This window comes from Canis lupus, chromosome 29, assembly GCF_003254725.2.
Source record: "Canis lupus dingo isolate Sandy chromosome 29, ASM325472v2, whole genome shotgun sequence".
NCBI classification, from domain to species: Eukaryota; Metazoa; Chordata; class Mammalia; order Carnivora; family Canidae; genus Canis; species Canis lupus.
The window spans coordinates 10,940,597-10,966,472 of record NC_064271.1 but is presented as its reverse complement, the minus strand read 5'-3'; the positions used below and the strand labels follow the sequence as shown (position 1 = coordinate 10,966,472).

At 40.9% G+C, this 25,876-nt stretch overlaps 1 protein-coding gene and 1 long non-coding RNA gene across 3 annotated transcripts in view; one reads left to right on the top strand and one right to left on the bottom strand.

Moving 5' to 3' along the window:
* Positions 1 to 24,103, bottom strand: part of LOC112678495 (uncharacterized) — a 48,472-nt gene extending 24,369 nt beyond the window's left edge. For both annotated transcript variants that reach the window (XR_007407076.1, XR_003147614.3), the window contains exons 1-2: positions 23,965 to 24,103; positions 3,975 to 4,104 (exon numbers count right to left, since the gene is read on the bottom strand). This is a non-coding gene — a long non-coding RNA (uncharacterized LOC112678495). The remainder of the gene's footprint in view (positions 1 to 3,974; positions 4,105 to 23,964) is intronic.
* CA8 (carbonic anhydrase 8) overlaps positions 23,897 to 25,876 on the top strand; it is an 84,934-nt gene continuing 82,954 nt past the window's right edge. Inside the window, exons 1-2 of the mRNA XM_025477803.3 lie at positions 23,897 to 24,055; positions 25,011 to 25,202. Coding sequence (XP_025333588.1) covers positions 23,956 to 24,055; positions 25,011 to 25,202 — 292 coding nt within the window. The 5' untranslated portion in view covers positions 23,897 to 23,955. The remainder of the gene's footprint in view (positions 24,056 to 25,010; positions 25,203 to 25,876) is intronic.

Here is a 25,876-nt window from a genome sequence, read left to right as displayed (position 1 = left end):
CGCCTGCCTTTGGCCCAGGGTGCAATCTGGAGACCCGGGATCGAATCCCATGTCGGGCTCCCGGCGCTTGGAGCCTGTTTCTCCCTCTGCCTGTGTCTCTGCCTCTCTCTCTCTCTCTCTCTCTCTCTGGGACTATCATAAATAAATAAAAATTAAAAAAAAAAAAAAGGAATACACGGAGGACGGTCCTACAGGGTGCTTGGGCATGAGGAAGTTAACATGTGCAAAAAACCACCTGGCTCTGAGTGAGCATTCTGTGAACCTCACCCACAACATCATGATATCACTTGGCATAAATGTAAAGCCACCGTTTTTAAAAATCAAAGTGATTTCTTGAGCTAGAACTGTTTTCCCTCATTTAAATTTTGGGAATTTGCCATGAGTTGTGAAATAACCCATTGGCATATACTGGATTCTTAGAGAGTGGTCCATGACTCAGATTCTTCAATAGAAGTCAGTCGTCCTCATGCAAAGCCTTTAGAAGTCATTTGCAGTCAAAGGGTGGGGGTAGATTTGAATTACTCCAAGAAAAGAAAAATTGCCTGTTTAATAGGTGAGATGAGGACACTGTAGAAAAATTATGGAACTTTGGAAGAAGTGCAGTTGTAAAATAACCGAGGTATTGTGGAAAAGTCAGTTTTAGTCAAAGGAAATCGTGATCAAAGTTTCAGTAATCCCTACAGAGGAGATGAATATGTACCCAGTGATGATGCACAGATACTCACAATGATCTCATCCCATAGATGTTATCAATAGCGATAGTTTCCGGTAGACTAAGGAACATGTGAGTATAGAATGCTTGGATTGTAAGGCCTGGAAATTATATTACATATAATTATCTGTTTTGGAATTAAAACCCAGAAGGTGATATATGTATACAGGTATAGAAACACCCACACAGGGATCCCTGGGTGGCGCAGCGGTTTGGCGCCTGCCTTTGGCCCAGGGCGCGATCCTGGAGACCCGGGATCGAATCCCACATCAGGCTCCCGGTGCATGGAGCCTGCTTCTCCCTCTGCCTGTGTCTCTGCCTCTCTCTCTCTCTGTGACTATCATAAATAAATAAAAATTAAAAAATATATTAAAAAAAAAAAAAAAAAAAAAAAAAAGAAACACCCACACATTACAACCTTCATGAGAGGCTTGGGTATATCTGCTCCCAGACTTTCCTTCTTTCTGCTCCCCCGATTATGTCCCCATGTCCTTGACCTGTTTGCTGTTATGCCTAGTTAACTGATCTTTCCCTCAGTTGACTAGCTTGCTCCGTTTATGTGCTTAAACACAGGACATGCAGGTGCCAGAGGCTGTTGGTTACAGCCACAAGTATTCATGCTGGTGATGTGAAGTTGGCACATATTTTTCCCACAAGCACAGGAATGTACATGGGGAAAAATATATGAATGAGTATATTATATTTAAAAAAAAAAAACTACAGCAGATCCTAGTCTCTTGGAAGACCAGCAATGGCATCCTCTGGGATCTTGTTATATATGCAGAATATTAAAAGAAAGAAAAAGAAAGAAAGAAAGAAAGAAAGAAAGAAAGAAAGAAAGAAAGAAAGAAAGAGAAAAAAGAAGAAAAGGAATGCAGAATATCAGACCCCAAACTGGACCTATTAAATCTGAATGTGCTTTTTAACAAGATTGTTAGCAATCTAATTTTAGAAGTACTTCCTAGGAAACATATTAGATTAAAACTCAAGTTCTTTTTTTTTTTTTAAGATTTATTTATTTATTCATTTAGAGAGAGAGAGAGGCAGGCAGAGACACAGGCAGAGGGAGAAGCAGGCCCCATGTAGGGAGCCCGATGTGGGACTCGATCCTGGGTCTCCAGAATCACGCCCTGGGCTGCAGGCGGCAGTAAACCGCTGCACCACTGGGGCTGCCCAAAACTCAAGTTCTTATAACAGCATAGCATAGCAGTAAAATCATGAAAACTAAAGCTAGAATGCCTAGGTTCACCAATGAACAACACGAATCATGCAACTTTCTAACATCTCAGAGACTCAATTTTCTCATGTATTAAATGGGAATGATAATAGTATTACCCCATTGGATTGTAATTGGATGAATAATTACAGAATGCTTGGAACAGTAACTGGCACTTAGCAATTCAGTACCATAGAAGCACTGGTTCAATATGCTTTTATAAAGCTCAGTATAACATAGTCAAGAAGTTCTAGAATTTCTTTCAATAATAAACTCATGGAACGATTAGCAAGGCTTACTTGACTCATTTCTCCACATCTCTCTCCCCGCCGGCCCCCCTACTATTTTCTTACTTCCTCTTCTGGGCTGCCTCTGAGCCTTGTACATATTCAACTCTGGACTTATTACTCTGTAATGTAATTATTTGTTTATCACTCTGCCTTCCACACTAGACTATGAGCCCTTGGAACAAGGTCTCTATCTTGGTCTTTCTGTTATCCTTTCTGAGTATGGCACAAGTAGGTGATCAACAAATGCTTTTAAAATGAATGAATAGATGTTTGGTTCATCACTATTTCTATTTCTTAATCTTTCTCAAGGCCTACACATTTCTTTCTTCTTCTTATGCATTTTTCTCTTTATATTATTTAACACCATCAATTGATATTCACAGAGAACCCATTGTACATGGCTGTATATATTTTTTAAGTTTGCTAAATACGTTTTTGCATTATTTATATCAGGTTTGAAAGTGGTGCCTGCTAGTTCTGATAATGTAAAAACCAGCATATTTCTGTAACACAATTATTCCACGGAGAATTTTTGCTCTAAGAAAGTTTGGCTCTTGTATCCTTTAGTAACAATAGGATGTGACTTCTTTCAGTTTTAGCTCCCCTGGACACACATTACAACTCGTGTTATGCACCTAGATATTTGGACCTAATTAAGGCATTCTTATCTTTGAATACTCAGCAAAAAACTTGCAAACCAAATCCAGCAACATATAAAAATGATTATACACCATGAGCAAGAAGGATTTATTGCAGAAGCACAAGGTTAGTTTAACATCAGAAAATACATTAAATTAGTAATACATTCTATTGATAGAATAAGAGACGAAAAAGTACATGATCATCTTAATAGACCCAGAAAAATATGTGACAAAATCCACCACCTTTTCATGATAGACACTCAGAGCAAACTAGGAATAGAAGGCAACTTCCTCCCACTGAAAATGAGAATCTGAGAAAAACTGTCAACAAGGATCATACTAAAAGATGAAAGATGGAATGTTTTCCCCTTAAGACTGGACAAGACAAGGACGCCCACTCTCACCACTTGTATTCAATATGGTACTAGAGGTTCTTCCAGGCAAAGGAAATGGTAGTGACTCCTAATAGATTTCTTTTTGAGATTGATAAAAATGTTCCCTACTTTGATTATTGTGATGTTTGCACAACTCTGTAAGTACACTAACCCCACTGACTTGTACAGTTTAAACAAGTGTATTTTATGTTATGTAAATTATATTTCAGTGTAACTGTTAAATAGTCACTGTAGTACAAAATGACAAGTGACAAATGTTGTAACAGGCCTTAACCTTTTCCTAAGCACCCAGGGCATACTGGCAAGTGCACTAAACTCTTTAAACATATTTCCATCATCGCATATAAAGGAAATGTTGCTATTAGCCCTATTTTACAGCATTCAACAGATAGGGAAACTGAGGCTTAGAAAGTTTAAGTGATCTTTCAAGGTTATACAACTAACAAGTGGCAAAGGTGGGATTTGGTCCTGAATACCATCAAGCCACAACGTACAGTGGGAGTAAAGGGGAAGGACCATCCAAATTCTGCTGTTAGTGAACACATGCTTTGATTATTAAGTCCTTATGCCATTATAATTCTGTGGACTTCTATAGGCCGCTTCCCTTGGTATGAGGTTTGGGACTGGACTTGGAATGGGTGGGGGGCTCATCTGAGTCACAGAATGTTCTAGAAGTGAGCTGAGCTGAAACACAGATTCAGGTACGGTGAGATCACATACCCGATGGCAATGATAGCATCCTACCCAAAACCTTGGCAGCACACACAGGCATAAGAGTAAGACCATGCTCTTCCTTCAGCTCCTGGGAGATCTTCAGCATCACGTCCTAGCTCTTACAAAGCAACCCAGCCTGTGGAAAGTAAACATTCATGAAGTTAGGATGGGACAATAGCAGGTGAAAAGGGGCTATAGGAGGAGATTTCCCTCCTGTTGCTAAAAAGATGTTGAGACTCAGTGAGCACTGAGGCACGTGGAGCTTCTCTTCTGTGGAAATCTTATACCCTCATTGATTCTCTCTGGCCTCCCTTTTTTTCTTTTTTGAGAAAGAGAATGAGAGAGAGAGAGAGAGAGAGAGAACATGCATGAGCTGGGGCAGGGGGTGCAGAGGGAGACGAAGAGAGAGACTTTCAAGATCTCAAGCAGGCTCCATGCCCAGCACAGGCCAGATCTCATGACCTTGAGATCATGACCTGAACCAAAACTGAAAGTTGGACACTTAACTGACGGAGCCACTCAGGCGCCCCTCTAGCCTGCCCCTTTTGTGACTTGTCTTTACCTTCAGGGTCCTTGGATGTTTCTTTTAATGTGTTTATAAATATTGAATTGGAAGTTGAAAACAGGACAGTGTGAGAAATCCGGGTTTGCTGGGCTCATCATCACCAGCAAATGTTGCATGGGGAGTGACCTCCACAGGAACTAGGGTGTTGCTACTGGCCTCCCTGGAGGGCCCTGAATCTGTGTCTTTTGAAAATTCCTGAGTGTTCTTTATTATAAAAATCTTGTTTTGATACATTTTACCTCAGTTTCACCTATCTGTCAATTTCAGAGCATTTTCCTTATGGTTTTACACTGGGGAAAAACCTAAGTAAACCTCAGGTACTAAGAAATAGTTGTCTATGACACATTTAGAAGGGAAAGCAGGGCAGCTCAGTTGGCTCAGCAGTTTAGTGCCGCCTTCAGCCCAGAGCGTGATCCTGGAGACCCGGGATCGAGTCCCACATCAGGCTCCCTGTGTGGAGCCTGCTTCTCCCTCTGCCTGTGTCTCTACCTCTCTCTCTCTCTGTGTCTCTCATGAATAAATAAATAAATAAATCTTAAAAAAAAGGGAAAACAAAATAAGCTTAGAATAGTTTTTAAGTGATTCTAAAAAAAAAATAGGTGCATGGAGTCTTATACATATCTTTTGAAAGAGGTAGGGAGCCACAAAAATGAACGACATAAAACTTGTGACATATGCATAAAATCAGCAGTACTGGTTACTGAGAACTTTCTCTATGCCAGTAAATTAGCTGACCTTCAGAGGAGAAGCTTGGGCTCAGGACCCCTCATTTTCCTGGGGTCCCTTGCAAGGACCTTGGAGAGGCTCTAGTAGTTTTATGTTCTTAATTTTTTGTTTTCAAAGACGTAATTTTACTGAAGTATGACATCATGTAAAAGAGGGGTAGATAATTTTGCATTATTCTTCCTGAAGAGGATCCCACACTCCCAAATTGAGTAGGTTTCAGGCCCCAGAAAACGTGCCTCAGCCTCTGCTTAAACTTGTCTCTAGAGAGAGAACTTTTCCCTCCATCTCTCCCATCCTAACCATAGAGTTAGCTCTTGATTACCAAAAGCCTCCCTGAGTTCTGAGAGGTTTTGGCATCTGTTTTGCATTTTGATAAAGAGATCTATGAAGTGACAGTGGCATCCTCAGGCTGGAATAATGTGCTCAACTTTTCAACATTAAATTTAAAAGATTTAATGTTAAAAAAATAATCTAGCATTTGAGTTCTAAAACGAAAAGTACAGGATAGGGGAAACTTGGCTAGAGCGTCATCTGTGAAGAGAAGAATTAAGTGTTCTGTTTCACTACAAACTCAGTGTGTCAGTAGGTGGTAATGAGGTTATTAGAAAGCTCTGGAGTTATGGGATGTGCAGTAACCAGGCAAGCACTGTACTCAGACCACATTTAGTATGTCTGTCCTAGTGTGTTCTGGGAATCCTATCTCAGAAGTGTTAAAGCATAATTTTCTAAAAGAGAAAATCAAAAATAAAATGAACAGGTGTCAAGTATTTTATTTAACTCATTAATTAAAATCTACTTAAAATGAGATTCTGACTTACTGAGACTTGCGTACTCTACCAGACAAAACCCATTTGCATTGCCAAGGACAGGAATCATTTGCCTTGCTATGGTGAACATTTGCATTGTTACCCATTTCTATGACTTAAAGTCTCTCTCTACAGATTTGTAAAATAGCCAAGTCAATCAAAAGCAATCAGAAGTGCACACCTTTATAGAATTAGATAACTCTAGAGGGTCTGTTACCAATGCTCTGAACTCCACTGAAAGAATACCAGAAATCACCTTGGCCCATTTCCAAGGATTTGGACAATTTTTCCTATATGAGAGATATTACCGAGGAGGAGAATATTTAGTGTGGAGTAACTGTGAAAGCAGAAACTCCTGACATCAGGCATTATATGGACAAATGATGTTGGGGAGGGCAGGGGGAACTGTGGGATATTTTCAGCCCAGGGAAGACAAAGTATATTATACTGGGGATATTTTCTACCTGGCAAAGATAAGATACATTGTTGACAGTGATTCAAGTTATACAGTATTAAGAATTGTCATGAAGCAAAGGGTTATCATTCTCTATGGTTTAAGAGGTCAGAACAGGATAAAAGGAAAACAAACAAACAAAAAACCCCAGGAAGTTACAGCAAAGCAGATCCTAATTCAATATATGAAACTCCTGTTCGGAAATGAAAGGGCTAATTTTTGGGTTCCTTGCCATTGGAAATATTCAAGCAGAGGTTATATATGTATATTTTTTAAGGAATTTTATGGACCTATTTTTTTTTAAGATTTTATTATTTATTTATTTATTTATTTATTTATTTATTTATTTGAGACACACAGAGAGAGGGAGACAGACAGGCAGAGGGAGAAGCAAGTTCCTTGCAGAAAACCCGATGTGGGGCTCTATCTCAGGACCCCGGGATCACGACCTGAGCCCAAGGCAGATGCTCAACTGCTGAGCCACCCAGGCGTCCCATAGATCTAATTGTTACACTTTTCAGAAATTTGTTCTACAGCAGTGTTGTCTTAGAAATACAATGCAACTTGTGGAATTTTAAATTTTCTTGTCGCCAGATTTAAAATAAATACTGATTACATTGAGTTCAATAATATACATTGTTTAACCGGATACATCTAAATCCTTATTAGTTAAGCATACGATCAATACAGAAACCATGAATGAAAAGTTTTGTTTATTTTTTGGGCTGTTTCTGAAATCCAGTGTGTATTTTCCAGGTGGCAACATGTCTCAGTTTGGACTAGCTACATTTCAAATGTCCAACAGCATGTGGACATCAGTGATCTTAGTGATCTTAATGGACAGCACAGGTCTAGACCACTGGTTCTCAAACTTTACCCTGGAGGATTTGTTAAGACATTATTGCTGGGCTCCACCCCAACTCTTCAGTCTGGAGTGGAGCCCATGAATTTGCATGTCTAATGATTTCTGGGACCGTGCACTACAAACTTTTGTTTTAGACAAACCTAAAATCTTTACACTATAAGTTGAGAAATGCTTCTCTTGACATGGGTATACATTTTGGACATCTGTCACTTATTTTTGTTAAATGATGATCTTTGTGCAATAAAATTGAGATTTTTCTCAAATTTGACCCCAAAATGATTGACTTTTTCAGTCTTCATTGAAAGTTGCCTCTCATATCATCTTGAGCTCCTAATGTTTTTCAGCATTCATTTTTCAACAGAGGTACTTTTACAAATTTCACTGCAACTAGATAAACACTAACATAAGAGTGATTTGGAAGGGGAGTTTAAGATTTTTATATTCTTATAAAGAGCATTTAATGATGGGGTATGATTTCCCAATGTGTTAGACCCCAGAGATATAAATCTCTTTGTTTTTCTTTTGTAACATATCTGTAGGCTACTGAATTTATCTAAATCTTTCTTGAAACTATAAATTTGCTAAACTATATTATAATTTTATAATAATAATTTTATAATAATAATTTTATATCAAAATTTTGAAGCTTAGTAAATATATAAAGTAAGCCTAGTTATTTTTCTTAGAATTTTATCTTTTGATTTCCAAGAGGAGCTTTTTAAATTTTCTTATTATAGGATTTGGCAATCACATCTATATCTAACTTACTGATCCCACATCATTTCCCAACTAGAATGTGTCTAGATATCTCCTTGGGAAGTTTAGTTCGGGTCTTATCCAATGATGCTTATCCAATGGCTATCTCCATCTATATCCATAAGGAATTCCATTTTCAACTTATGCTATCAAAACCCACATTTCTTGCATGAGTGTTTTGGTTTGGCCTCTTCAAATGATCAGTTAGGACCAAAGCAGTTATGAAATGGAAAAAAATAAAAAAAGGAGGAGGAATTGCATCTCAGTGTTTTGGGAAAGGAGACAGACCTGGATATTCTTGGTAGCCAAGAAGACAAAAGTTTCTTCTCAGCAGATACACAGACCTTTATTTTCATGTAGCCAAGAAACAAAAGTTTCTTCTCCTTCTTAGGAAGTTTGGGAATACAACAGGGGCCATTTTTTCATGGTCTTCACGAATGCACAAGGTTTCCATCAAATCCAAATATAGATGGGCTTGGATGTGCATGCTAGTCAGGAACACCAGGTTCCCATCAGGCTTTTGTTATAGAGGAAAAGCTTATTCAAGCTGGAGCAATTCCCAGGGAGGACCAAAATCAATGGCTTAAAAATATTAAATATAGAGAATTTTAAAATGTAAATTAAAGATTTATGAAGCTTTTCATAAAAAAGAATTCCTTTAGGTGTGCTGTGGCTCAGAGATGCCATGTGAGAATAGGATTTTGACCTTCAGAGTATGTACCATGAAACAATATATTTGCTATTTTTTCTTGGAAGTGTTTAAATTATTTTCAACAGACCCAGAATTTTCATTTTAAATTATGGAGTTTCCAAAACATGTTACAGGTTATTAAAAAAAGATAAAAATATTGTCATGTGAATTGGTCAGCTAGCATTTATTTTGACCATCTACTAGGAGCCTGGTTCTCAGTAGGACCTCAAGATTCAAAGATGAATAAAATGTGACCATTGACTTTTGAGAGCTCATCCTCAAGCGCTAGAGAAAGACATGCGAGTGATAATTATGGTGCAAATGCTTTGGGAATAGCACCTGTTTTTGCAAAATGTGGGAGTTGGGGAAGGTTTCGCAGGGAGAAAGAATTTGAGTAGAGTTTTGCAGGCAGTGAGGGAGTAAGGGGGGTTTGGAGGTAGGGAACAGAAGAAGGAGCAAGAGGTGTTCTCCCTTCAGATGGAGGGAGCACCATAAGCAATATACAAAATAGGAAATACATGGCATTACATCTGGGGACTAGAAATTATTTGGTGTTGTAGGAATTATAAAAGAGGTTGATTCAACCCAAATGAGATAGACCCTGGGTGGCATGCCTGGGAGTTTTGAGAGCATGTGGCATTCGAGATTAAGATAATCGAGAGGGAGGGAGAACAGCTAGTAGGTGACTGCAGTAGACAGGATGAGAAATGACCATGTCTAATTAGCCAGCATCCTGCTTGCTACTCAATTGTGTCTATCAGTAAGCATCTTGTACATTTTGAATGTCAAACGTATTTTTGAAAAACAGATTTGAGCTTGTCAACAATCAGCAGCTACTTATTCATTATCCACATATTTCTGGAGTTACAATGTTCTTTTACAGGATTAATGAAAGCCATACCATCTTTGAAGCTAGCAGGTTGTGCGTGCATATTCTAATTTCACTGCTTATTGCTTGTCATGTTGGATAAGTTACATGAACTCTCTGAGCCTCAGTTTCCTCCTCTTTATCACAGAGATAATAATACATCTCAGAGTTGTCATGAGGATTAAATGAGCCAATAAGTCTAATTTGATGTAGGAATGAGTTAGGGGCAGATGGGGCTAGGCAGGGGAAGATAAGAGAAAGGCCCAGAGTTAGGCTCCCAGAAATTTGTGGGCTCCCATAAACCCCAAGGACACTGAAAGGCCCAGAGTCAGGCTCCTTCTCATCCCAAGAAAACAGAGATGAGATAGTAAAAATGGAGAAAAATAATAAACCTGGCTCCCTTGCTCTAAAATGTTAGGGAGTATCTCACTTTGATAATTACTAAGTAATCACAGAAACTCACCAGGCCAGAAAGAAATAGGTCATTAAGGCGTTACCAGTAGTCCCTGCTCAAACCAGGACTGCACAAGAATCTCAAGGCGGTGGGTTCCCTGGCTAGGTTCTCAGAAAAACACTGCCATGCCACTAAAAGCCCTCTGTGGCAACCCTGTTGGGACCCCTCTCACTTCTGACAGCTTTCTCTGTATCTCTGTTTAATAAACTTCTATCACTTTACTCACCCTCCGTTGTCCACAAGATTCATTCTTCGACTCCACGGGACAAGAACTTTGCTCTCCCATATCAATAGTACTTGATTCGAATTTGGTGCTCAGAATGTCCTCATTGCTGCTCCTGTCCTAACCCCTTCCCCTACTTTGGTGTGAAATGTGTTTTTTCTTAGGTCTGTCCATAGGTTTAACATTGAATTTATTGAAATTTGTAGCATCTCTGGAGAAACTGGAGCCACTTGTGGATTGGTTTAGTGAAGGTTTGCTCTAGCCCAGTGATTTTTAGTTCTGCTGTATATTGATATTAATTGGTGGAGCTTTTAAAAATTATGATTCTTGGCTCTGAACCTCTCCCATAGTTCAGAACCACTGCTGTTAATTCATTTAAAAGAATTCTTCTGAAGATACATCTGATCTGGAGCTGTTATTTTAGTTTTTCACACAGACTACAGTCACTGCTTTGAGTATTCTGAATGAGGTTCACAAGGGTGTTTTTTCATAATTCATACTCAATCTGCAAAATCATGTTGATAGTTTAGAATAGCATTTAAGTTGTCACATGATTGTTCTCCAGTACCTTTTTCCTAAGTTCATTTTATCATAAAAGATTCCTTTTCTGGGTCACAAAATGAGCTAGGGTTTTTTTTTTCCTGGCAGAAATAACATACTAAGATTATTTAATTTTGTTCACTTGGTATGACTTTAAGGACTCAGATTAGAAGACTCTTCTTTATAGTAGGACATGACTCAGCTCTGGAGATGTTAGCAATACATGAGTCTATCCAAAAAATTGATGGTGAAACTACTAGAGGCATTGCTGGAGGCATCTGGATCTTTCATTGTGTTGTGAGCATCTGGGATAACTCCACCAATTAAAGGGAACTCTTACAGAGCCCCTGCGAAAAGATTCCAAGAAAGTGTTGTCAGAGAAACTTGAAAAGCTAGGGAGAATTAATGGGAAGAAAGAAGAGAAGATCACTAGAGTTCTAGGTTGGGAATTTCTTGATACAGAGAACTGCCAAATTCACTATGGAGAGTGGAAAGAATGTTAAGCATTAACAGGAGATCTTAGACAGCCACTAAGGGTGTAAGCTTGGGGGGAATCACATGACCTCTCTGAACTCTGCCTTTTGCAGGTGTTTGTGTTTTTTGTTTTGTTTTGTTTGTTTGTTTTTTTTTTTTGAGAGAGAGAGAGAGACAGAGAGCAGAGGAGGGACAGAGGGAGACAGAGAGAATCTTAATCAGGTTCCACATCTAGCACAGAGCCCAACGTGGGACTTGATCTCATGACCCTGAAATCATAACCTGAGCCAAAATCAAGAGGCTCAGTCAGGACTGAGCCACCCAGGTGCCCCTGAACTCTGCCTTCTAAATGAAGGGATTTGCAGGGGCTCTTCCATCAGGAAAAGTTGTGAAAAGACATTTGAAATGGGCAAAGGAGATGTCTGGATGTCCTTTAGTGGGAATCTGGCCATTGTGTCAGGGGCCTTCCCAAGAGAGTCAGATTCTCTGGAGCCATAAGTCTTCCATTGTCTTTGCTGTATTTTGTAACTCTGTAGCAATAGAAATGGGGCCTTAAAGTCATTAGTTTATAAATTTATTGAGCTGCTGGGAAACTGTAGCTGGGAAACCACTAGACCCTAGCAAGGCAAGTACAGAGAAATGAGATAGGTTTCCAGTCAGTTCCTAGCCTAGGAAGAGTCACATACCCCCCACTGTACAGTCATCCTTTACCTGTTCCCCTACCAACTTCCCCATCCTCAGATCTGCCCAGGAATAGAGAATAGGGCAACAAAGAAACATTATGCAAAAGGGTAAGGTGGGCATTAAAACAATTGCGAGTATTTTATAGTTAATGACAAGTTGTGTGTGGTTAAGCTTTTGGACCAATTACTGAGGGAATTTAATGAAGCTAGATGGTAAGATTTGACCAGCTTTTTTAAGAGCTTTGTTTTCCATACTAAAGAAACATTATGCCTGATGAAAGTGAATCTTATATACTATATGTGTCAGGGCATCTGTAGGGATTTTTAAGCAGGAGAGAGGATGTTACCTTCACTATTGATATGGAAGATGACCAATGACGAGAGAGTGGAGACAGGACTACCTAGGTGAAAGCTGGCAGAGTTTTGAACAATGAAAGTAGCTGTGCAAATGAAAAGAAAGGTAGAGGTGGAGAGCTATGCTTTGAAATGGAATTAACAGGATTGAATTAGAGAGGAATACTGCATTTGTGAGAAGGAATATAGTGCAGGTTGATTATGAGCTTTCTATATCATACCAGAGGTAAAGAATGTAAGAAAAGTAAGTTGTGAAAACAGGTGGGGTAAGTAAGGAATGAATTTAGCTACAGACATGATTGAAGTAGCAACTTAGCAACTTACCAGTGATTATGAAGCAAATTTACATTTGTATAATTATTTATAATCTTCAATAATCTTCATATGTTTTTTATAATTGTGAGATGATACTTGCATAGTATCATATTTTTGTCTTTTATAGAGGGCAATGCTATTCTTATCAACATCATGAATGCATGAATATGGATCAAGTAATTTGTGTGTCAGTGGTTCTTTTCACAATGAAAGCACATGCAGTTGTCCTTTGATTTGTAGTTGGGAGTGTCTGTAAATTGGACTTTCCTGGTGATGGCTCTCTGGGAAATCTACCAGTTCCTCATCTCTGGAATTTTCCCTAATGGTCACACCATGATTTGTAAGGCCTGTTTCTCAAGGAAAGTACCAGAGGCATTCTGTGTATGGGTACACCATTTGTCACGGTACCCCAGGCCTTTAGACAGTATCTACTACAGAGTACTTAATCAATAAATGCTGCATGAATGAATGGATGGTTGCATGAAAGGCCACATTCAAGTCATCAAAGCTTAGATAGAGCAGTTTAGTTGCAGTACTGATGGACCTCCTGAAAGAAAGTCAGCACTTGGTATTTGTATCTTCATCATGTCCTTGAGGGTTGCTCACATGTGACTTTGGCTTTTGAAAGTGCATAAGAAGTAGGACAAAGTGTGCAAAAATTCACATCTCAAATCATCTTCTTGCCTTCTTCCTATAACCTCAGTTCCTCTGGTAGACTTATCAATTACTTCCCTGTATCTGAAACGTAAAGATTACACTCCTTCCCCCATCTATGTGATCATTGGTTAAAGAGGATTATGGAAAAACCAGTCTAGAATACATATAGTTGTCTAAAACCAAACTATCTTGAAGTCAAATACCTAGAGTCACCTACTGATTGTCAGCAGGTCCTATTTTTAATCTGTGGTCTCAAAAGGATATGGTCAATTTCCTAAGGCTTTTAATACATTTGAAATCCTCAAGTGATGGACTGTTCTTGTATTGTTTTACATACTTTGTGCAATCTCACAAATGTGCAAAACCTAAAGACCACTTCTGACTATGAATATAAAAATAATAATGATGATAATATAGACAGTAATCAAACTAATACTGGTAATTATCAAATTAACTTAAATGTAAAATGACCTAAGAAAATATCCAGGTCATACACACAAAATGTCAGTTTCTTATAATTATAACCATAATAATGACATCATTTGAGTGTTTATTACATGAAAGGTAGAGTCAGTTTTGCTATAATGTGTTCTTAAAATCCAACACATGTGTTCTTAAAAACCAATGTGCAAGGGGCTCCGGGATGGCTCAGTCCGTTAAACATCTTCCTTGGGTTCAGGTCATGATCTCTGGTTCCTGGGATCCAGCCCTCTAGGAGCCTGCTTCTCCCTGCCCCTCTGTCCATCCCTGCCCTGCTCATGTTCTCTCTTTCTCTCACACTCTCAAATAAATAAGTGAAATCTTAAAAAAAAACAACAACAACCAATGTGCTATGCAAAATTGGCAGTAAAAATCACAGGGCACATGGAGAAAATGAGTCTAGGGGCCAACACTCAAAAACTTCATCAGTGACACATTAAAGAAAAAAAGGGAATGTAATAAAATGGTAGTTTTTTGCACATTTCAAAGATGCATTAAATGCTAAAGTAAGTGTGGCTTTTAACTTGGAAAAGACGTTTGCTGGTAGAAGCAGGTATTAGAAGGCTGCAGCTTGTGGGTTACTGTGAAGGGGCAGGAGGAAGGTTCCTTGAAATCTTAGGAACAGTTGTCACATCGGATGAAGCTGGATTGGCTGCTAACACGTGGCGAACTGACATAACTTTAGATGTCTGAGGTGTGCATGTGTGTGCATCTAGGGTATTCCCTGCACAACTGAGTTCAACCAGGTGCAGTTTTCTGTGTTAGTTTGGTGTTTCTCACTGGCAAAAGTGCATAAGCAGCAGGGAAGTCTTGTGCTCAAATTGTTCCTCATATATCAATTGCATCAGCACGAATTTGCATTTTCAAAACAAGCACTCCAGTAGAACTGACTATTCTAGTTTAAGTGCATTATCTATATGAACTTATTTAATCATCCCATCGGTTTGGTACTATTATTGTTCCCATTTCATTAATGAGGAGGCTGAGGCAGAGAGTTGAGCAGTCTGATCAAGATCAAAACTTATTGAGTGACAAAGCCATTATGTTGTACTATACTACACTGTCTTTCAACATTAAATGTTAATGATACATTTAATGAGAGCAGTGTTTCCATCAGACTTTTGGAGGGGATCATTTTAAATAATTCTTACTGTCTGATAATCATTGTGTCTCACCAAAATCTCTCATGTTGTAGTTTTAGTCTATTTTTCTGTTATCTCCTTTGTCAGGGTAGGGAATACCAAGTCATAGTGTTGTATGTTACTGCCCCTTAAGTAATTAAGGCCCAGTGGAAACTAGAGCAGTCAATCTTGTTTAGTGCTTAGCATGTACTCAGCACCAGGCTACACATTCTCTTTCATCACTGATAATTATGCTAAAAGTAATATTCAGTGAAGTCTAATCAATGGGGTTCCAATCATAATGTAAACATGCTGTGCTCCATTAGCGTTAGAAATGTTTATTGCTTTGTGTATTTCATTAGTGTCCCTGGTTCCTCCTCATTACACAAACTCTTTATGAAGTAGAAATATTTAATATAAAACATCTTGAACGCTTTCTGTTTTTGAGGAGTAGCATTTTAGGTTGCTAAGTAGGCACTTAATTCATATCCCATTGAGAGTTGGTTGCAAACGTGAAAGGATGAATAACTAATGACACTCTGAATGGGCTTTTTGCTACAATAGTGGCTAAAACTTGGCTCTGAGTGAAAGGTGGGAGAGGGTTATGGAATAATAAGCTTTGGCTGTATTGCTGGTTGGACTTGGTTCAGATTTTAATTCTTCCATTTGTTACCTGTGTGATCATGGCTAAAGCACTTAATTCTCTGAGTTTCAATTTCTTCATCCATAAAATAATACCTTTGTCATATTACAAATTAGTAAGCTAAATCACATTGCATACTCAATATATGATAGGTGATTCATAAATTGCCAGCCAAGGAGGGAGGACTCTGCAGTCCACCAAGAGACCTCAGATCCTGGGCTTTTAGTCTGAATAGGGCAAACCTGAGGTTGAAGCCAAGCTGTGGACCATGTGCCACAAGGCAAAAAAGCTAGGGAAGGGGTAGAAACAGAGGTCACAAGGACAGAGAAGGGAGAGGTCAGAGGAGCAAGTAGAGGACTAAGGCTGCAGAGAAGGGCTGGTTTTGGAGCAAATCTCTTCAACCTGGAATTCCAGCCCCTGATTCCCTTTTCTATACCTAAGCACAGTTTGAATACATGGCATGTAGGATAGGACCAGTGAACCTTAATGTAACCTATGAGCTTTAGTTAATCACAGCATATCAGTATTATTAGCTCATGGTCTATGTAACAAATGTACCATAGGGAATGCAAGATGCTAAGAACAGGGGAAATTGGGCTGCGGAGGCCAGTAGATGGCAATTGTTTATACTTTCTGCTTGATCCTTTTGGGACAAAAAGAAGGGTTCATAAAATAAAATCTATTACATTTAAAAAAAGTTTCAGTTATACCAAGCTTTCTTCTTTCACTTCCTTTGCTCTTTTTTTTTTTTTAGTTATAGATGAAATGATCTTTTTTTTTTTAAAGATTTATTTATTTATGATAGACATAGAGAGAGAGAGAGAGGCAGAGACACAGACAGAGGGAGAAGCAGGCTCCATGCCGGGAGCTGGATGCCGGACTCGATCCCGAGACTCCAGGATCGCGCCCTGGGCCAAAGGCAGGCGCGAAACCGCTGAGCCACCCAGGGATCCCCTTTGCTCTTGTTTTGAACCCTCCTGACCCCAGCTGCCAAGACTGGTCCAGCATATCTCCCAGTTTTCTCAGAGGCAGGCTGCAACATGGCTGGAGTGTGCACTTCAGTTGGTGTTTGATTCTTAACAGTTCCTACAACTCATGTTTTCAGTAATGGTGATGGGGCAAATTAGCTGAGTTCACCAAGTCTAAAGGAGTTAATTTGGCAGCTCAGAGCATAGGTTTTTGAGACAGACCTCAGGTCGCTCACCACCTCTGTGGCTACAGACAAGTCTGAGCCTTTTGTTTTCTCACCTGAAAATGAGATGATATTGAAACTCTTCTGAGAAAGTGAGCAAATGGACACCATGGGACATGCATGCTTTACAAAGTATCTGCTACATCGCCAAGTGCTTGTCTCGGTTATCCATGCTGCTAAATAAACCACTACAGAGCTTCCTGGATTACAACAATGATTTATGATTTCTCACAGTTCTCTGAGTCAGAAATACAGGCAGGGTCTTTCTGCTACACATAGTATCAGTTGGGGTCACTCACTTGGCTGCATTCAGCTGGTAGCTAAGCTGGTTGGAAGGTCCCAAAGGGCTTTATGCATGTGCCTGGGCCTCTCTGCTCCTCCACCCATCATGACCTGCCTACCTTGCTCTTCCTCGCAGGATGGTGGGCTCAAGGCAGTAGGCTTTCATCTGTGACCACTGGTTTCTGAGAGCAAAAGAGGAATTGGCCAGCCCTCCTTAAGGCTAAGTCCCAAATTGCACAGGGTCACTCTACCAACAGTCTGTTGGACAAAGCAGGTCACGAAGCCAGCTCTGATTTAAGGGGAGGGGAAAGAGCCTCCTCCTAGAATGGAAGAGTGGCCTGTGCCTACAGGTGAGTAAGAATTGTGGCTGCCATCTTTGGAGACAACCACAGTGCTCAAATTATTTCTTTCCTGTGAATTTGTTTGTCATCTTGCCTAACAGGCATCCTTCTATCTTCTACAGCTAAATGGCATGCTGCAAGGCAGAGAGAGGTAGTCTAGTTGCTGTGGGAACTAAAGTATGGGTGTGGCCAAGGCACTGTTCTAACTTGGCCACTGTATTTCCTTGTTATGCCAAAGAGGGCTCAATACATTTTTAGTGTTGTTCTGTCAATACTATGTCCTCACTTAAGCATATTATCTACTGTGTATTTCATTTTCTGTCATGAGATTATTTTGAGGCTTTTTAAATAAGAGATCACTAACACAAACATAGACATTATTTGAATGTGACATTTTACATTTTTGGTAATACCATAGAAAACCTACTATTTTTTCCCCCCAAGATTTATTTACTTATTTCTGAGAGACACAGACTGAGAGATTGAGGAAGAGACACAGGCAGAGGGAGAAGCAGGTTCCTCGCAGGAAGCCCGATGTGGGACTCGACCCCAGATCTTGGGATCATGACCTGAGCCCAAGCCAGGCACCAACTGCTGAGCCACCCAGGCTTCCCGAAAACCTACTACTAACACCACAGAAGAAGAAAAGTTGAAGCCACACTGGCTTCTGTAGTTGAGTTTTTGTTGTTTTTCCTTTTGACTAGTACGTCCTTTTCCCCTCCTTGCCTCCTGCCTTCTGTGGGCAAAAGAGCACTTATCTTTCAAAACCGTTTATATGTCACTTCCTTAATGAAGCCCCTATTGACACACCTGCCACCAAGTAAACTTGATCACTCCCTCTTTTTTGTTGGTCTCACTGCACCCTGAAAGCTTCTATCTTGGTAATCATAATTTTTATTGCACTAATATATTTATAAAGGCTAATCAGGTCACCATATGGCTGCTGGCACAGGGAAACTAATTCCTAAGTGCCTACCATGTGTTATGTGGGGGATACAAAGAGGGATAAGAGGAATCCTTTGCTCATTGTCGATTGGAGGGGATGACTATAAAATGCATTTTTCAAACACGGTCTTAATTTTGGCACTAGAGATCTGTACCTGGTATGTGGAAGCACTTTAATCACTTGAGAATGGGTTTCATTTGTCAGAATACTAGGAAGGTCCTCTAGAGGTTTTGGTTCCTAATAAAAGTAGATTTAAGAAGCCTCACTATAATGATCCCATGTTCCAATGGCAGCCTTTGTCATTTTGGTGCTAGATGTAGGGCCCCGTACATAAGTGGTATGATCTCAGAGAAGTGAAGAGAGTTTTGGCACGTGTTTACTTAGAGCAGACGGGGATTTCTGATGGATAAGGGCTTTCTCGCCCTGTGGTAAGGCTGTGAGGATCCTACCTAGCACAAGGGCTTCTAAAAACTTCACGAGGTAGGATAAGGGCCTTGCCTAAGACTGTTCATTTCCTTGCAGGCCAGAGAGGTACTTTTAAGCTGAAGAAAAAGACAGATTAAAAAAGCACTTGAGGAAATGAAAATTACCCTTGAACTGGCCTTTACCTGATGAGCTACTGTAACAGCTAGGTTGTACTAGGTTATGCTGCTTTAACAGACGATCCCAAAATTTCAGCAGGTTATAAAACAAAGCCTTACTGGGCAGCCCGGGTGGCTCCGCGGTTTAGCGCCGCCTTCGGCCCAGGGCTTGATCCTGGAGTCCCGGGGTCGAGTCCCAAGTCAGGCTCCCTGCATGGAGCCTGCTTCTCCTCTGTCTGTGTCTCTGCCTCTCTCTGTGTCTCTATGAATAAATAAATTAAAACAAACAAACAAAACCAAACTTCTCATTGACATGTCAACTCCTGGTTGCCTGTGGCTCTGGATCAAGGAGTCTTCTTCATGCCAGGATCCACACTGACTGAAGAAGCTGTGCTTTTCTTGGACTGTGTAATCTGGGGACAGAGGAACAAATAATGATGGCAGAACCACATGACAACTCCTGAGGCTTCTATTAGAAGTGGCTTGTGTTGTGGGGGAGATGCCTGGGTGGCTCAGCAGTTGGGCCTTGGGCTCAGGTCGTGATCCTGGAGTCCGGGATCGAGTCCTGCATCTGGCTCCTGCAAGGAGCCTGCTTCTCCCTCTGCCTATGTCTCTGCCTCTCTCTCTGTCTCTCTCTTTCTGTCTCTCTCTCTGTCTCTTATGTATAAATAAATAAATCTTTTTTTTTTTTTAAAGAAGTGGCTTGTGCATAGGTACCCATATTTAGTTGATCAAAGTGGGTCCTATGGTCAGTCAGTGAAGTATGATCTCGAAGAGAGGGGTAGCAAATGGCAGGAACATAAAACCAATCTGTTACAGCTGTACCAAGCCTGAAAACTAAAAGCTGGTGTTCGGAAGACAAAGCCCGAGAAGAGGTCAAACCAAAGTAGATTCATAAACAAAACTTTAAGCAGGCAAAGTATGAGACCAGATCATCTGATAAGAAAAAAAAATACAAAAGAATCAGAATGTCTTGCCTTATAAGCAAAGCTTGAAAGCTTCAGAAATCAAAATGTACATAATGAAAATTTTGACATTGTGAAATTTAATAAAGGGAAACCTCACTCAGATGGAGTTGGGAGGCCGGAGGGGGAGACAGCAGAGGGAGCCTAATCTCTCAAACCTCTGTAATAGGAAGAATTGTCAGCAGCAAATAATTATTAATTAATCCCCTCCCAATAGAGAATGATGTCCATTGTACCTCCTACAAAAAATAAGCCACCCCTGCAACTCTGCTAATGAGAAACCATTATCACCCTGAACTCTTGCTTTTCTCTGATGAACGACCCCTGCCAACCTCCTTCTTCTCCATAAAATAATATCCCTCTCCTTTATGTGTTGGATTTGTCTATGGTTTGCTGTAGTTTACATGTTCTGAATTGCAGTTCTCTGATATTCCTGAGTAAATCTATTTTTCCTGTAAAAATTGCTGACTGCTTTGTTTTTAAGGTTAACAATGTGTTTACTGACAAAACAAAAATCAGACTAACAAACAAAACCAAAGAAATGTCTTAGTTCAGACATAATCCCACTGAAGCCCATGTGTTTTTTGAATAATCTAGGTTAGTTTTGGCAGGTCATGGAGGTACTTTGTGGAGAAATGGATCCACAGTGAGCACACTTCCATGATTTGGCATCATTACTTGTGCTCGAAATGCTGTTTGCTCATTCACTGGCCTCTAAATCCTACTCATCCTTTTGCATTTGCCTTAAAAGTCATCTTTTCCAAGAAACTTTTCTTGATCATTCCCATCTGTATGAACTGCATCTTCCTTAGACGTAATGGTGCTTGCATCTCTATTAACCACATTGCCTTTATTATAGTTACTTATTGACTCCCCCCTTCCCAATCCCAAGAGAAATGTGAATTCCTTGCAGCCAGAAGGGGTGTTATTCATTTTGGGGGTCTCCCACAGTGCACAATGCAGAGCACTGCATGTGAAGGAATATAGTTCATTGTTGAAATTTAGAAATTTGCAATCTGGTTAGAAGCCATTTGACATACATATATTAGCTCTGTCTTGAGGTCCTCCCAGAGCATAAGATGCACACAAGAAGAAAATAATAATTGTTCATGACTACTGTAGGGCCGAAACTCACCAACACAAGAAAGCCTTCATAAGGTTGGGAAAAGATCGGGAGGAGAGAGGTGTGTAAGTTAGGGGTGCTGTGGAGCAATCTTAGTGTCTCTTTGTCCCTGTGACATCTAGATCAGTCTGTCCCTTTTAGGTATTTCTATTTTCTTAGTATCCCTCTGCTGATGTGGTTTGACCTCAGTTAGGCAAACACTAAAAGTGAGCAATATAAAGTGAATTTAAGGAATTGAATATGATATTAGGTTGAAATATCTTAAAAATTACATACAGGGATATGTGGAGTACTTGTGTTCATAATATAGAGCACGAATATTTTTAGATTCTCTGATATTAGATTTAGGTGTGCTTGTTCTAGTTTATAAATCAAAGAATTGGCCTATATCTTCGGTCTGTGTGTTTAGGTTTTATAGCAACAGATACCTTATAATAACTAGAAATAGAAATTCCATCTTTAGTGATAATATAGTACAGGGACCTGAGAAGAGAAGGTCTTAAGGTGCTGTTAATTAGCAGAAATCTGAAGCACACAGTCTCAAAGCAATTAAGGCTGTTAATTGAATACTTGGATGCATAGTGGAATGGTTCATATGTTGCTGGGTAGGATATCCTAGCCTTACAGTGGGGAGCTACATTATACACATGATGGTGAATAATTTAGAAAGAACAAATATGGGTAAACATATGTTTGTCTAGTAGTTAACTGAATTTATGAATAGTGATATATTGTTGGCTATATACAAAATGGCCCATTAGCTGCAAAATTCAATATTGATAATTCAATCTTTCTGCCTGTCTGCTATAAACATGGCACACCATTTACTCATGGAACGGTGAGTTTTTTTGCCAGGGTAATTTTGCTATCCTCTGGTTTGGTAAACATCTCTATAATTCATGTGATATTTTAAATGAAATTGGTGGTCACACAATGGTTGCAGTTTGGCATCTATGCATGTTTGGGCAGAGCGGAATGGACATCGCTTATGAGCTCAGGGGTGGCAAAATGATTTTATTATTTTCTACAGATTCCATTAGCTGCAGCATTTGATTCATGTGTGAATATCCTTCTAGAAAGAGACTTTAATGAACATTTCAAGATTGTGAAAAAGTTTTCAACAATGGGAAAAGTGAAATGTTCCTTTTAGAAGAACTTCAATAAAAATGGTTAATACTTTGGGTAGTGCTTATTACTTTTAAAAATGATAGCTTTAGGGTAGACTTACCCTTCTGTCAATCTCAGGCTTATTAGGGAGCAGAGGAGAGAGGGTATCCACTAAACAACACCCAAAAGGCAGTGAGTGAGGAATGAATTTCATCTCCCTTAGACTGTGGCTCAAGTCCTCATAATGGTAGACTTTCTAGTCTCTATCTTAAGGGGAAACATTTTTTTTTTTAATCAATGCTTCGAACCCTCAAAGCTAAAGCTGACCAATAGTTTTCATCTATTTTGCTGAATGTTCCAGAAAGTGTCAGAATTGAGTGATTTGAGCTGCCCCCCGCCCTCCCCCTTCAATCCCAACTCTCTTTCTGGGCTAATTTCTAATAACCTGTTAGGTGGCTTTTTTAAAAAGTGGAGGGCTGAGCAGGCAGTGAAGATTAGGAGCACAGAACCTAAAAATCCCCAGGAGGAGAATCTCCATCCTTCTATAAGGATTTAAGCATTCATACAGATGGTGTGATTTAGGAACTGGCTATTCGAACTGCTAACAGACATTTTGGTGCGTGCACGGAGCATATAAAAACAAATTTCGCTTAAGGTCCAAATCTGAGCTTATTACATATATACACCTTCTAAAAATGCAGAGTAAACTTGCTCAGGGGTTTTCAGCTTGGGGCTTTTAAAACGCATTGAAACAGGGGGCAGAAGGCATTAAGTCACTGGGTACATGTTTAAGAGGTAACAATGCGACCTCTTTGATCAGGAAAGTTCCTGTTTGTTATGCAATGTGTGCATTTCATTATTTACACGATTTCACTAGGCCTTTGGGAACTGTGTACACAGCAAGCTGTGCCTGCAGCAGCACCCAGACTCCGCAACTAAAACCAAACGCCCTTTCTGTTTTGCTTTCCACTCCTCTTGCTTTTCAGGTAAAAAAAAAACAAATTTTTTTTTAACGGAAAAAAAAATCCAAAAAGCCAAAACCCAAATAGTATCTACTTCTCTAAAACAATTTTGTCTTACATGTTTTAGGAAGGACAAGTTTCTGGGAAATTTTTCCATGCTCCTTTCCACTGTCCTCTAAGGACGAATTATAAAGTAAGTAGCCAGTGATAAAAATCCAGAGTAGAAAACTTACGGGGTCCTTCCAGCCCTCTCTTTTCTCCTACCCGTGGCAATGAATCTCTCTCCCCGCGGACTCGCCCGTCGGCTTTTTTTTTTTTTTTTTTTTTTTTTTTTTGTATTTCCTGCAGTAAAGCCGAAAGCAGATAAGGTGGCAAGCCCCGGGTCGAGGGCCCGCGCACCGGGGTCCTGGGGGCGGGCGGCGGGCGACTCGGGGCAGGTGAGCCGGGAGCGGGCAGCGGGCAGCGGGGCGCTCCCGGGCCGGGGTAGCCGGTAGCCCGGGGCCGCTCCCCCCGGTGCAGCCCCGCGCGGGGGCCGCCGAGCGCAGGGGCGGGTCCTCCCGCGCCAGACACGCCCCGGCCGGGTTTATAAGCCGCGGCCGCCGCTGCCCGCGCCGCGGCTCGGCTCGCGCTCCCCGGGAGTCGGGACGCGCCCCCGCCCCGAGCCCCCCGCCCCGAGCCCCGCCCCGAGCCCCCGGCCCCGGCCCCCGCCCCGCCCGCGCTGTCCCGCGGCTCCGCTCGGCGCGCCCCGCCCGCGCGCACCCCCAGCCCTGCACGCTTCCCCGCGGGGGCGCCCCGGGGACCCTCGGCCTGCCCATGGCTGACCTGAGCTTCATCGAGGATTCCGTCGCCTTCCCGGAGAAGGAGGAGGATGAAGAGGAGGAGGAGGAGGGGGTGGAGTGGGGCTACGAGGAAGGTAACCGGCCGCGGCAGGCGGGGTGGCGGGGTCCCCGCGGCTCCCCCGCTCCGTGCGCCGCCGCGCCCCTGCTCCCCACGTGCGCCCCCGGCCCCGCCCGGCCCGTGGGGGATCGCAGGCGGCGGTTCGCCCCGGGAGCCCGGCCTTGCCGCGAGCTCGGGGCCGGCCCCGCACCGAGGGCCCCGGAGGCGGCGTCGCGTTTCGCCCGCACCTTTGGGCGCCCGGGGTGACTGCGGCCGCGGCTCCGGGCCGAGGATGCTGGCGACGCTCCGCTTCCAGAGGAGTCCTGAATCGCAAGCTGCATCAGTGGGGTTGGCCCGAGGGGGGTGACTCTTAAAAAGTTCTCTGGGCTCCATTTACCCCGGGCGATGTAGGACTCCTGAGAGATTTGGCCCCTGGTGCTGCTGCAGGCACGAATGTGGAATTTATGACTTTAGTCATAAAATATGGCAAGAGGATATACGTACACGCTTCAAGAACATATCGGTGTGCGTACATATGCATAGACCCGCTTCAAAATTTGCATCTCTGATAAGAGGTGTTTATGCACTAGCCACAGATTTACGGTTTTTGGCTCTTATCAAGCAAATTCAGAGTTTCAGCTATTTCCCAGTAGTTGAACGAACGAGCAGAGGAAATTGTTGTGGAACTATGAATTCTTTTTTGAGCCCTTAAAGATGACCTAAATTTCCCAGGGTCGTAAATTATTACGTCCACGTGGACAAATACGAATGGAATATTTTGTTAGTACACGATTTTGTATATGGTACTAGATCGCTGAAAATATGAATGCAGAAATTCATACCCATTTGGCACATTTCATCTATAAACAGACAATAGTCACAACTTTTAACAATGTCAAGGATCATAAACAGTGTCTAAACTAGCTTCTACATGTTAAACTTTACTGGAACTTTCTAAAACCTGTTCTAAATTTGCTTCATTTTGTGCTTAGGTGTTGAGTGGGGCTTGGTGTTTCCTGATGCTAATGGGGAATACCAGTCTCCCATTAACTTAAACTCAAGAGAAGCTAGATATGACCCCTCACTGCTGGATGTCCGCCTTTCCCCAAATTATGTGGTCTGCCGAGACTGCGAAGTCACCAACGATGGACATACCATTCAGGTTATCCTGAAGTCAAAATCAGGTATATTAGAAGATGCTTTTGCATGTCTTTGTAAATTAGAAGTCCTCCTGGAGCTGTTGAATTGATTTGGCTTGTATGACTTTAAAGGTAGAATAAACATGGTACCAATATCAGGATAGCTTAATGTACTATAAGGTGCATTTTTTGGAATTAATTTCTAAAACATTTTTGAAAGGATAAAAGGATGAAATTACGACGGTGGTAGTTTGGTGGTTCTGTGTTATATGATGTTGCTGGAACAACCTTAGTTGATCAACTTAAACTTTGTGGGATTTGAGGAAAAGTATATGCGAATGTACTAATCTGTATTTTGTCCCAAACTGTTGATTAGTTTAATTCATTCAGAAAATGATAATGTTCTGTTTCACTACTTTGTGAAACTAAAGATCAGGATTTACGGACATAATCTGGCATTCCAGATAGACTTCTCAAATTAATTTTCTTTACTGTATTAACGTGGCAAGAAGAATTTTAACTAATAGCAATCAAAAATCTCCTCTAAACTTGGTTAAAGATTTAAATGGCCAACAGAACTCATATTAGTATTTATTTATTTTTAGCTCTCCTCTCTTTTGAGCCTGTTTGAGATGGATTTGAAATGTTTTGTGGAAAAGGTGTTGGAAATTGGCATAAATGTAGAGGAGAAGAAAGAAGAATTTTTTAAAAATTAGAAT